The 13,457-nt window shown below is 59.2% G+C and overlaps 1 protein-coding gene across 1 annotated transcript in view; it reads left to right on the top strand.

Moving 5' to 3' along the window:
- Nucleotides 1–13,457, top strand: part of LOC124991529 (dynein axonemal heavy chain 10-like) — an 87,859-nt gene that overhangs the window by 49,228 nt on the left and 25,174 nt on the right. The window contains 9 exon segments of the mRNA XM_047562194.1: nucleotides 1,383–1,535; nucleotides 2,698–2,958; nucleotides 3,911–4,083; nucleotides 5,032–5,125; nucleotides 5,431–5,598; nucleotides 6,068–6,256; nucleotides 9,189–9,360; nucleotides 11,808–12,011; nucleotides 12,578–12,658. Of these exon segments, the coding sequence (XP_047418150.1) occupies nucleotides 1,383–1,535; nucleotides 2,698–2,958; nucleotides 3,911–4,083; nucleotides 5,032–5,125; nucleotides 5,431–5,598; nucleotides 6,068–6,256; nucleotides 9,189–9,360; nucleotides 11,808–12,011; nucleotides 12,578–12,658 (1,495 nt within the window).

Below are 13,457 nucleotides of genomic sequence, written 5' to 3' on the forward strand. Positions count from 1 at the left end.
TTCCCTCACCACTGGTCAGGTGTGTGAGCGTCTGCTACTCATGGGGCCACAGGACAAGCACAGTGGACAGGGCCATTCAGGCCCGCTCTGGAGCAGGAGGGCACAGGTGGACCAGGCACACGGAGACAGCCAGGAGGAAGGCGCCAGCCCCTCCGCACGCACAGCGGCTCACAGGCTGGCTCCCGCTCCCGCTCCGTTCCCTGGCTCCAGGCAACCTTCCCGGCTGTCTTGTAATGGGGTGAAGACTCTCTGGCCCCCAAGGAACCTCTTGCGGTCTTCAGGAGCTGCAGGCGTTCTCTGCTCGCCTGGATCCACTCGCTGGCTCAGTTCTGTTTTCCTTACCGCCTGCTCACCCTTGAAGACTCCAGTTCCTGCTTTGGCCTCCAGAACCTTGGGGGGGAGGGAAGTTCCCCCATCACTTTCCTGCTTCTTACTTAGGCAGCGCCGCATCAAGGGCTCCTGGAAGCCTGGAGGAGCTGGGGCAGGGAGCACCTCTGCACTGGACCTCGTAAGAGGTGTGGCTGAGCCGGGCCAGGCCGGTCTGCCTGTGAGCAGCCAGGCTCGCTTAGTTGGCTTCAGGGATGTCCGTGTGGAGGGCACCGAGGGGAGAGCTGCAGGGTTGCAGAGTGGGGCCAAGGGAAGCCACATCTAGAAGCCACATCACGATAGTCCTCCCCGGACGCCATCCGAACACATCTCCCCCTCCGGAGGCACCTCCAGCTGCCAGCACAGCTGCTTATGTGCCCCTGTGCTCGTGGGCACCCTGGGTGGAGAGTCTTTCAAAAGGCAGCAGTTGCCAACGTAGGGTCCCAGAATTCCCAGGACCTACTGAACTGGAAGCTCTGGGTACAGGAGCAGCCGGCTGCGTGGCACAGCCCTCTGGGTACAGCTGACGGGCGCATCAAGGACTGTGAGCTCCCCTCCCGAGTGGGCTCACCAGCCCCTCTGAGCACAGGGAGGGGCCTGAGCACACCGGCATGAGGGTCCAGCAGGTGGACCTTCCTCCCCAGCCACTCGGTCCTGTGTTCTCTGTGGCTGGTTGATTAAGATGCAGCTGCCACGGTGAGCAGTTTGTTTCGACGGCGTCGCGTTGAAAACGCCTTTCCCGTCTCCTGGGGTGTAATCACTCTAGGAAGAGAGCGGTCCAGGAAGACGATATGGCTCTCACCTTTCAGGTGAGAAAGAGAGGGTCTGGAGGGTCCGTGGACAGCTCCCAGTACACTTTCTCCTGTGCCACCATGTCCCAAGGCCCAGGGGTGGCCACTCGTGGTCAGCTCATGCAACCCGCCAAGAGGAGGGAGGAACTCTTGCTTTAGCACTTAAAAGTAATGAAGTACAGACCCACGTGGGCCCTCGCCGAGCCTGCCTGCCTTCTGTTTCAGATCGTGCTGATGGTCAATTTCTCCTCCCGGACCACGTCCATGGACATCCAGAGAAACCTGGAAGCCAGTGTGGAGAAGCGGACCAAAGACACCTACGGGCCCCCCATGGGCAAGCGCCTCCTGGTGTTCATGGACGACATGAACATGCCCAGGGTGAGGAGGAAGTGCCACACGGGGCTGCCAGCCGGCTCTCCTGGGGGGTGGTACCGTTCTCGCCCTGTGTGCACGGGAAGCAGAAGGCCAGGCACTTCTCCAGCATCCCCGGGTGTTAACCAAGGAAGGGCAACTTCAGCTACATCACGAGTATGTTCTGGGGACCGAACCTGAGAAATGCAGAATGCTGTCAGCATACCGGAAGTTAAATTAGTGTCATTTTACAGAACTGTGTTTTCCGTGAAAAATTGTCTTCCAGAAGAACCATGCAAAGCCAGGATCCATCCATCTACCCAGACGTCTGACATTCACCACCCATCCCCCCCATGCCTTTAGTCCCTTATTCATCTATTATTGTATTTATCCATCCATTTATTTGTCCATTCATCTATAACTTCATCCATCTACCCATTCATTATCTGTCCATTCATCCATCCATCCATTCTTCTTTCAATCCATCCATCCTTCCAACCATCTGTCCATCCTTCCTTCCATTCATCCATCCATCCGTCCATCCTTCCATTCATTCTTCTTTCCTTCCTACCTTCCATCCTTCCATTCACCCATTCATCCTTCCTTCCTTCCTTCCATCCATCCTTCCATCCTTCCATACATGCATCCATTCTTCCTACCTTCCATCCTTCCTTCCATTCTTCCATCCACCCATCCATCCATCCATCCATCCTTCTTCCCATCCTTTCTTCCATCCTTCCATCCATCCTTCTATCCTTCCTTCCATCCATCCTTCCATTCTTCTATCCATCCTTCCATCCTTCCATCCTTCCATCCTTCCTTCCATCCTTCCATCCTTCCTTCCATCCTTCCTTCCATCCTTCCATCCTTCCATTCTTCCTTCCATCCTTCCATCCTTCCTTCCATCCAATCAACTCCCTTTGCTGACATCTTTGACGGCCTGGTGCTGTGCAGTGCACAAGGCTTTTGAGGTCTCTGCCTTCATGGAGCTTACAGTCTAGTAAGGGAGACAGACTTTAAAAATCACCAATGAGTATTTAATTGCAAACTTTGAGAAGTCGTATGAAGCTAAGCCCAGGGTGTGCTGGGAGTAAGCGGAGGGCCGAGCTTTGGTTTAGTCGCCCAGGCCTCTCTGAGCTCTGCCTTGCGATACTGCTGTTTCTCCTTTTTCTCTTAAAACACCATCAAGGTGGATGAATACGGCACGCAGCAGCCGATTGCCCTGCTGAAGCTGCTGTTGGAGAAAGGCTACTTGTACGACCGCGGAAAGGAGCTGAACTGTAAAAGCATCCGGGACCTGGGCTTCATCGCCGCCATGGGCAAGGCCGGCGGAGGCCGCAACGAGGTGGACCCGAGGTTTCTCTCCCTGTTCAGCGCCTTCAACATGCCCTTCCCCTCGGAGGAGTCCTTGCATCTGATTTACTCCTCCATCCTGCGAGGCCACACCGCGGTAACTCTTTGAATTGGAGCAGAGGCCGGGGGGCTGGGTGGGCGGAAGCGTGAGCGGCCTGGGTCACACTAAAGACGCAGCAGGCCCGACGCCAGGGCATGCGGGGCATTGAGGGACCTCGAAGATGGTTTTCTTTTTTTCAAAATCAGAAGGAAAAAAAATTCACCTTTATACCCAAGTGGCCACAAACTAGAATTTTAACGTCCACTTGGGGAAGAATGGGGTCCACGGAGGCTGCAGAGCCTCGGACCCCCAGGAGTGCCGGGTGGCCCCGCCTCCGTGGGCCACGTGAGTTGCGGAAGTCGGGGGGCTGGGCCCCCAAATGCTCCAGGCCCTGTCTCACCTGCAGCAGGGGCAGGAGGGTGGCAGCCCGCTCCCTGGGTCCGGGGGTGGAAGGACAGGCATGAGTGTGGTTGGTCGCCAGTCACTGCGCGTTAGGGTCTGCGAGGCTCCCCACCCGGACCGCTCGATCCTCCGCGGCCTCTGACCCCGCGCCTGCCCCACGAGGTGAGGCCTGCGTGCTGGGCCGGGTGGCAAGGCTGCCGTGGAGCAGGAGTCACGGGCGCCCGAGCACCTGGCAGAGGCAGGGCTCTCGGGCTGGGAGGTGCGCCAGGCGAGACCCCCGGGGGAGGGCCGCCTCGGGGCAGCCGTTCAGAGGCGCGCAGGCCGGGCAGTCCCCCGCGCCTGACCTCAGCACGCTCCTCCCGAAGGAGACCCGACCCAATACCGCAGCCGCCGCCCCAGCCCCCGGGCGCCCCCTACCGCCCGCCTCTGCGGGTGCCTGCCCCGCGCTTCCCGTGGATGGAACCGCGGCCTCTCAGCCTCGGGTCCCAGGCTCCTCCGCGCCGCAGGCTTTCCTTCTGTGGCCAGATGCTCCCTTTCGCGGGGATGCCGTTTTCTTCGTCCACCCTTCCGTTAAAGGACACCCGGGCCGGGTCTTCTCATTTTCCAGGACTTTCACGAGAGCATCGTGGCTGTGAGTGGCCAGCTGACCTCCTGCACGCTCACGCTCTACAAAAACATCGTCCAGGACCTGCCTCCCACCCCTTCCAAGTTCCACTACATCTTCAACCTGCGCGATCTCTCCCGGGTTTTCAATGGTCTCGTCCTCACTAACCCCCAGCGGTGAGATTTAGTTTTTCAGTTATATCGAGATCTACCCTATAGATTTGATGGTTCTTTTGTTCTCTTAAGACAGAGGGCTTCTCAGGGAACTTGAAGGACCATCGTGCCAATTCATTACCCACTGTCTCTGCTGACGTTAAGTGAAGAATAGAAATAAATGCCATGCAAGCCCGTGGGCAGCAGATCAGTGGGACCAACAGCAGAGGTTGGGCGGGTGGACACGTAGCTGAGACCCCTTGGTGGGATGGCTTTGTCGCCCCGCATCAGCTGAGGTTGGCATTCACCTGAGCCCTTCGGCTCCTGTGACCAGATTGTTTCCCGTTGCCAGTGAGAGGGGCTCAGTGGTGGAGCCCTTGCCTGGCAGGCGTGAGGCCCTGGGTTCCCTCCCCAGCACCACAAAAACAAAGCAGCCACAGCAAAACCTGGGCTTCGGCCTTCGGGTGAAGGCCTGCTTTGAGCTGCCTAGAGTCTCAAGCCCCGTTCAGCTCTGGGGACTCAACTCACGAGTCAGTGAAGTTCTGAGAAACAGTCGAAGGATTTGTAGACGCCCCCCGACCTCAGTGCCCTTGGTGGTTCAGTGTGGGAATCCAGGTCGGGTAATGGCTCCTTGCCAGAAACCAGGGAAAGTTCCAGAACCAGGGCCAGGCGGGGGTGGTTCTGAGAGAAGGGCGCTGCCCGTGGCCCTGATGCTGATTTTAAGTTGATATATTCCAGCAAGAGGGATGCCATGTGCAGAGAGGGCCCTTCTTCCCTCCAGCAGGGAGTTATGCATGGCGACACTGTGGTCCTTGCATTTAATTCATTAGCTCCTGGTTAGACTTTGGAGGGGGAGAAGGGACTCCAGGGTGCAGCTCCTGTGCCCCCTCCCCTGCGTCCTTCTTGAAATGGCGGCAGGTGGCCCCTCCAGGGACCTTGAGGCTGATTTGCCCCTTCCGCCATGTTCCATAGGTTCCAGACGGTGGCCCAGATGGTGAGAGTCTGGAGGAATGAGTGTCTGAGGGTTTTCCATGACCGACTGATCAATGAAACGGACAAGCAGCTGGTCAGTACCTGGAAATGTACCGGCAGATCGAAAGGCTAGCCACGGAAAACCTCTCGGGGAGAGCCAAACACACGTAACACACACACACAGAAACCAATGCATTTTATATATATATATATATAACACTGCTTGCAAAAAACCAGACACTAACTATAAAAGCCAACAGGTGGGGATGGGTCATTAAGTACTTTGGAGCCCCTGAGTGGGGAAGCAGAAGGCCGATTCCTCAGCTGGTGACATCGGAGGCTCCGTCCTGCACGGACTGCTGTCCTTGAGTTTGGTCCTTAAGCGGCCTATGTTTTAAGGTGCAAGATCGCATAGGAGACTTGGTTTCCGAGCACTTTAACGACCACCTGGAGACGGTGATGAGGGACCCCATCCTGTTCGGCGACTTCCGCATGGCTCTGCACGAGGAGGAAACGCGGATTTACGAAGACATCCAGGACTACGAGGCGGCCAAGGCGCTGTTCCAGGTGTGGCCGGCTCCTCCTCGCCCGCTTCCTCCTGGAGCGTGGGTGTGACAGGGTGGCTCCGTGGGGGTCTGGTGTCTGACCCGAGGCTCCCACACCTGTGGCCTGCCTCGGCTTGCTGCTGGCTGACCCACACCTGGCGGAGCCCAGTCTTGAGTGAAGGCTGGATTTAATCCTGGGAGCCCAGATGATTTAATTAGTGCAATGATTTTTCAGAAAAGAAAAATCTTTCCCCCATTCTTTTCTTTAAAAATATTTTTTTAGCTGTCAGTGGATATTTCTTTTGTGCTTTTGTGTATTTATTTATATGCGGTGCTGAGACTCGAACCCAGTCCCTCATCCGTGCCAGGCAGGCGCTCTCCCGCTGAGTGAGCAACCCAGCCTCGTCCTCCATCCTTAATCTCTCCCGGGCAAAAGGAGAAAGTTCACCTCTTAAAATCCAGTGATCCTGAATTTTTTTTTTTTAATTCAGGAAATTCTGGAAGAGTACAACGAAATCAACACCAGGATGAACCTGGTGCTCTTCGACGACGCGCTGGAGCACTTGACGCGCGTGCACCGCATCATCCGCATGGACCGCGGCCACGCGCTGCTGGTGGGCGCGGGCGGCTCAGGGAAGCAGTCGCTGGCAAGGCTGGCGGCCTTCACGGCCGGCTACGAGGTGAGGCCCCGTCCCCTCCCAGGAAGGCAGGTCCTGCCCGTCCCTGCGGCCGGGAGGGAGTGCGTGCAGATCCCGGAACCAGCCGCAGCGGATCCTAATTATTTCCTTTTCAGTCCTGGGGACTGAACCCGGGGGTGCTTTACCCCAGCCCCAGCCCTTTGTATTTATTCATTTCTGTATTTATTTTGAGACCGCGCCTTGCGGAGTGGTCCAGATTGGCCTGGAACTTGAGATCCTCCCGCCTGGGCCTCTGGGTGTGCTGGGTCACAGGCCTGGGCCCGCACCTGGCACGGCCGATGCTGTCACAGAGGGTGGGGCTGGGTTCTTTCGTTTTTCTCGTCTGCCTGTTTGGGGCATATTTTAGCTGAATGTCCAAAGCATCTAACTCTTGCCTTGTTCTTAGATGGGAGAAGGTGTCAGATCAAGTTCAAAAGCCAAACGCAGGCAGTCGCCGTGCATCCGCAGGGAGGAGGGGTGGGCTCACCCCGGGGGCTGCCCAGCAGCACACACAGCTCTGCGTCAAGCCGAGAAGCTCGCTTTTAGAACAGCTTTGTGCAGCGCAACTCAAGGCCATGTGACTCACCCGCTCTGTGTGTGCAGATGAGGTCCATTCCGAGACGTGTGGCCCTCACCTCCGGCTCCTCAGAGCATTCCCACCGCTGCTGACGAAGCCCCGGTGGTCAGCTGCCACCCTCACTTCCTCCTGTGGTCCAGGCAGCTGCCGGGCCGCTCTGTCTCTGTGGATACCCTGCTAGACTTTCCCACGGGTAGGGTAGGGTAGCACAGTATGTGGCGCTGCGTGGCTGGCTTCGGGGTTCACCAAGCCTGGCCTGTATTACGTGTTGTTCCTTTTTCATCCCAATCCTGGTCCCTTGTGTGGATGCCCTGCTTTCTGTTCATCCGTCCAGGCCCCCGTGGGCATCTGGGCTGCTCCACCTCTCGGCTGCTCTGGGTGGTGCCGTGAACACGGGGTAGGAATTTCCGTGCAGACGGATGACTTTTCCACTGCTCTTAGAGGGCAGGGTGGCACTGCTGGGGCTGTGGTGACTCTTCGAGGAGCCACCACACTTTTCCGCAGTGACTGGGCCGACCACATTCCCACCAGCTGGGTCCCGGGCCTCCTACTTCTCCCCGCCATTTAGAATCTTCCAGACTCCTGCAGGTGATTGTCCTGGCAAATCTGAGGCCTCTTCCTCTGAGGTCGCCTGGGAAGGACAGCAGAGGGGATATTGAGGGACAGGGCTCAGGAGGGGTGAGGTGTGTGGACCCCGGGGCCCTGGGGCTGAGGGGGACGGCCGTGGGTCCCAGCAGGTGGGCACCCCAGTGAGCCGGGAGCTGTGGGCCGAGGGCCCGTGCTGGACAGAACCACAGAGCAGATCTGATCACCCGGAGGGCACACGTGTTGCCTTGTCTGTGTGTGACTGTGCGTGCGCATGTGCCAGTGTGGGACAGCGTGTGCATGGGTGTGAAAGCGTGTGTGAGCCTGGGTGTGAGCATGCAGGAATGGTGGAGTGTGTGTGGGCATGGCCTGCACCGGGCCCATGCGGCCACGGGTGTGAGAGCCCTCCCGACACCGTGGACTGTGGTGACCAGTGCCACCAAACTCTGAGTCCCGCAAGGGGTGAAGGGGGATTGGAAAATAAAGAGGCACAGACCCAGATCTTGAAGATGAAGCTGGGTCAGGTGGAGCCTGCTCTCTGATGGAGATGCAGGTCTACAGTTACGCCAGCCTCTTTATTTACATGTCTTGTTATCAGGTTAGAGACTGTGCAACCGTTATTCTTTGTATTCAGGGAAGTTACATAAACCAGGACATCTGGGTAGCTTTTCCACAGCTGCAATCCACCGTTGCAAAGTGCAGTGTTAGGAGCTCTGTGTGGCTCTCAAGAAAGTCCAGTGTTTAAAGTTAGTGTAGGGCGGGCAGAACTGGAGAAGCCAGCTGTTCACACTGTGGCTGTCGAGCATAAGAGTCCTTCCTTCCCGGGAGCTGGGTGCCTGAGATCAAGGTCAGAGCTGGCAGGACTCTTGCACAGCCTCCTCATGCAGGGCGTTGCCACGGCAGCTGAGCATCCTGTGCCCTTGCACAGGGACAGTCCCAGGCAGTGGGCATGCCACAGCCATGAGGGCATCAGAGACCCCTGATCTCAGGCACCACTCTCCACAGTAAAACCCGAGTTTCCAAATAGGTGCCGCTGCTCACACGCAAGTCCTGCTTCTGCCTGGGACCAGCGTGCTCGCCCGCAGAGGAAAGACACAGGGCCTGCTTTAGGTGTGAGGAGGACCTTCGGGTTCCAGAGTCAGACAGCATCTCGACTTCCTCGCCCACTGTGGTCCTGCTCATGCTCTGGGCTGTGCTCCTTTCCTGGGCTTCCTCCTGGTCTCCCCCTGCTTCCTTCCCACTGGCCCCTGTCTGGCCTCCCACCCTCTCTGTGACTCTGGGGACCCCCCTTCCCATGACGGAGGGTGTTCTTTCTGTGCCTCTCTCCTTTCCAGACCTCACACTGCCACTTGGACACTGGTGTGTTCTCTGCACGCTTGTCATGCTCTGACAAAGGCAGGATGCTGTGGCCATGCGTGGTGGCACATGCCTGTGATCCCAGCAACTCGGGAGGCTGAGGCAGGAGGATCGCACGTTCTGGGCCAACCTGGGCAACTTAGCCAGACCTGTCTCAAAATGAAAGGGGCTGGGGACGTGGGCAAGTGGTTAAGTGCCTTTGGGTTCAATCCCTGTGCCAAAAAAACCCAAAACCAAAACAAAAACCGGTATGTGGCTTTCTGCCTCCTGTGCTTCCACTCCAGGTCATTTGGTGAGGCCTCGTCACCTGGCCTTGTCACTCTTAGCCAACAGCGTGACGTTGTGCAAACTTGGATGCTCCTTTAGGAGGCCGGGAGGGAGGCTGCTGGCCCAGGCGACTTTGCTCTGTGTCCCCAGGTGTTTGAGATCATGCTGAGCCGAGGCTACTCGGAGAACAACTTCCGGGAAGACCTGAAGAGCCTGTACCTGAAGCTGGGGCTGGAGGACAAGACAGTGATCTTCCTGTTCACGGACGCGCATGTGGCCGAGGAGGGCTTCCTGGAGCTCATCAACAACATGCTGACCTCAGGTAGCCCCGCCGGAGCCCTCTGTCCTCCCAGGTGCACCCGGCTCACTTCGGCCCAGGTGGGGTCTGGCCGCCCAGGGCCCTGCCCTGACCAGCTGGGTCACAGGAGCGTCCCTGGTGCTGCGCATCTGCTGCACGCAGGAGGCACCGGAAGTGCTTTCTTAGCAAGCGCTGCTGGGGCCCGAGGAGGGAGGCGCCTGGCTGCCTTCACGCTGGGGAAGCAGGCACAGAGATGCCGCCGGGCTGGAGCGGTGACCCCCCAACACCCTCCCGGGACCCAGCACCCGGGACCTGCGAATGGGCCTCAGCGGGAAAAGTCGTCTTTGTGGATGCGACCGGCTAAGGATCTCGAGATGATCTGGATTTGGGGTGGGTCCTAAATTCAGTGACGGCCGTCCTTACAGGAGAACGGAGAGGGGTCGTTGGGACATGGAGGAAGAGGCCTCACAAGGGCGGAGGCAGCCGCGTGCCAAGCGATTCCAGAACCTGGAGGGTCCCCAGGACCTTTTGTGGGAGCACGGCCCTGCCGTCCCTTGGTCTCTGGTCTCGGGCCTCGGGAGGTGTGCGAGTGGATTTCCTCATGGTTCTAGGAGACCCCATTTGTGGTAGGCAGCCCCAACCCCAGCAGGCCAGGAAACCGCTGGCTCCCTATCCGTTGGTGCCCGGCTGAGAAGGTGGAGGAGGGACTCGGGCCAGCGGCTCCCAGAGACAGGCGCAGTTCTTGCTGGTTCACGCTGGCCGGGATGCTGGCCACTGTGTCCTGCTGTGTTCCCGGGTCTTCCCCAACGCCCCACACGACTCGTCACAGGGACACAGCAGACGTGCCGCCAGGGCCCGGGGGCAGCGCTCTGTGCTCGCCTAGTCCCTCCCGCCAGCCTGCACCCCTCCTGTTCTGGTGCGTTTCAGAGTCAGTTGTGACCTCAGGACCCCCCACCCCACGCTGCAGCGTGCCCGCGGTCTCCTGGAGCTCAGTTTCTGTGCAGTTTTCCCTTTGGATGTGAACTTGACCCGCAGTGCAACGTGCCCATTTTGAGTGTGTTCTTCTTGTGCTTCGATGGTTGAGTTTTAGGTCATGGGGGTCGGCTCCGTGGGGACAGGGACCATCATCCCCTGGGAGCCCCACAGGACTTAGGCTACACGCTGGGCCTCAGGCAGTCATGACAAAGCTTGGCATCCAGCGTGTGTGCTGGGGGAGGCTGGGTAACATCAGCGACAGACGACACCCAAAGGTGGCCCCAGGATGGTTGGAAGGGGTACCGTGAGCGATGGCGGAGGGTCCGGCTCCCCTACGTGGCTCCTGTGTTGAGAGACCCGGGACCTGAAATCGCGTGTGTGTCTCGTGCTGCTGAAGCCCTGGGCCCCAGTTCCCGCGGTGGCTTCAGACAACGCAGCTGCTCCCCTTGTGGGTCTGCATCAGAAGCCAGGGGCGGGTCTCGTGGGGCCACAGCAAGGACGGGGTCTTCCCAGGGTTTCCTGAGAATCCATTTCCTTCTCTTCTGGCTTGTGGAGGCTGCCACTGGCCTCAGCCCCGGACTCTCACCAGCCCAGGCTGCGCTCTGCCTCCTCAGCTCTGACGCGTCGGGCTGCCTGGCTGATCCAGAGACTTGCCCGCTCCCGAGACCCTTACCCCGCCGTGTCTGCAAGGCTCCACGGCAGGAAGTGGGGGACTCTCCATCGGGCCCAGGGACCGGATGGGCGTCTTCAGGGCCCCCGACCGAGCTCCTGCTCACGGGGAGTGACCAGCTATGTGCTGGCACAATCCTTCCAGGCAGAGGGGTCTGTGTGCCAGTCAGACGGGAAAGGGCATTGTGGGGAGCGGGACGCAGTGAGGTCCCCGCAGCACAGGTGCCTGCGTAGGTCTAGATCTGTGTCCTCTGGCTGCCCCTGTGCTAGGTCAGAGGGGAGGAGGGAGCGGGGGCTCTCAAAGGTGAGCGGCCTTGGCCACTGTGTTACATCAGCTGCTATGGACATGCGTCGTGTCATTGGAAATGTGGCAGCGGTGACGCCCAGCTGGCCCGGCTCCCAGCACAGCTCTGTGGGCATCCTGGGCCAGGCAGCTCTCCCGTGGGGCCGTCCCGGGTGTCCAGTGGCAGCCCAGCCCCTGCCCTGAGCACAGGCGGCGTTTCTCCTTCCAAGTTGTGGCCAAGAACCGGGTCCCCAGAGTGACCAGGTGCCCCCAGGTGGGAGCTCCTGCTCTAGAACCGAGGCCAGCGAGGCTCCCAGGCACAGCGGCCTCCTGGGTGAGCACGGGGTGCCCACCAGGCCCGTCTCACAGACGGGTAGGCGAGGCTCCTGGGCTTTGCCCGCAGGCGAGCGAGCTGGGGTCTGAGGCTGGACCCCAGGGCCCTGCGCTGGCCCTCGTCATGCTGTGCTTCTGCCATTCCAGCTGGTGCCCAGAGAGGTAGTGACCCTGGGACTTGCAGACCAGCCCCCGCGTGTCTGCTCTCTAGGGATCGTCCCTGCGCTCTTCCCAGACGAGGAGAAGGACACCATCCTCAGTCAGCTCGTCCAGGAGGCCTTGAAGCACGGCATGGGGCCGGCCAAGGAGTCCGTGTGGCAGTACTTCGTGAACAAGAGCGCAAACAACCTGCACATCGTCCTGGGCATGTCTCCAGTGGGGGACACCCTGAGGACCCGCTGCAGGAACTTCCCAGGTACCGCGGCTGCGCCTGCGGCAGGGCCTGCGTGCTCCCAAGCTTCCACCGACGAGGTCCAACAAGACGTGGAAGTGAGGGCCCACGCGGTGGGAGGTGCCTGGCCCCTCGCAGTGGCCACCAGGGGTGGGTGCCGTCCTTCCGACAGGACGATGAGCTCAGGCTCCCGGGAACAGGCCTGCGGTGGGGGAGGGTGGCTCCCCGTCCCTCCCACGCGGGACAGTCCCGCAAGCCTCGCAGAAGGCAGGGCTTCTGCCTTTAGACGCAGGTTCCTAGTTAGGGCAGCTGCTGCTCCTGGGGACATTAGGTGGGCCTGGGGACGTGTTTGGGGCAGGTGGCACGCTGCTGGCACCCAGCGATGGCAGCCAGGGATGCTGCAAGCAGGGGCAGGGCCCGGCCAGCGCCTGCGTCGGGTTCTCTGGCCCCAGGGTCAGCGGTGCCCGGTGTCAGTCAGAAGCTCTGCTGGACGTGCTCAGCTCGCTCACTGCTCTGGGGGCACCTGAAGACCGTGTGGACACCCGAGAGCCCGGGCCGCAGAGCCATGGTCCTTGTCCTCTCCTCCCAAGGTCTGGTGAACAACACTGGCATCGACTGGTTCATGCCCTGGCCACCCCAAGCCCTGCACGCCGTCGCCAGGTCCTTCTTAGGTAAGTCCACGGGGCTGCGCCGGGGGCCCGCAAAGCCGCTCGCCTTCACTCCGACGTTGACTTTTGGCCCAGTGGATCCCTTCGCCGTGAACCCTGTAGAACAAATCTTTTTTGGATTGTTATTATTATTTTTTTTCTTGTTAGACTGTCCTGGTGTTTTAGTCCTGAGGGATTTCAGGAGACTTACGGGAGAGTTTGGATTGGAAATCGATCAGGTACCATCTAAATCGGGAGCTGGCAAGCCGGGGCCTGCTGCCGGCCTGGCCCCTGCTGGCGGCTAGGGATTTGGGGGTGCACAGACGCACTGATTCATGTGCTGTCCGTGGCTGCTGTGATGCCACGCCTGCGAAGTCCAGGAGTTGCCGCAGAGACAGGACTGGTCCAGTCTGGCTCTGGATAGAGAGAGCGTGCTGACCTCCGAACCAGAGGCTGCCCGAGGGGTCGGCCCGACTCCGTCCAGCACCTGCACCCTGGGCGGTAATTGTGCCCCTTGAATAAGAAAGCACGTCGATTGAGCTTCAGGGGAAAATCTTTTTCTCTGGACCAATCCTGAACAGATTTATGGCAAGTGCCACTGGGTGACCTCAAAATAGTTTCATCCTTATAAATGTGTATCCAATAAATAAATAAATAGTCACTCTGTGGGAGCAGAGATCATAGCTTCAGTCATAATGCAGGGTTTTTTCCTTTTCTGGGAAGGGGGCCAAGAGCATGAGTCTTCAGATCTGACTCAGGGGCCAGCCAGCTGCTTCTGCAAAGGTCCAGATGGTAAATATTTACCTCTGTTGCAGCTACTCGA

Source organism: Sciurus carolinensis, chromosome 8, assembly GCF_902686445.1.
Source record: "Sciurus carolinensis chromosome 8, mSciCar1.2, whole genome shotgun sequence".
Classification (NCBI taxonomy): Eukaryota; Metazoa; Chordata; class Mammalia; order Rodentia; family Sciuridae; genus Sciurus; species Sciurus carolinensis.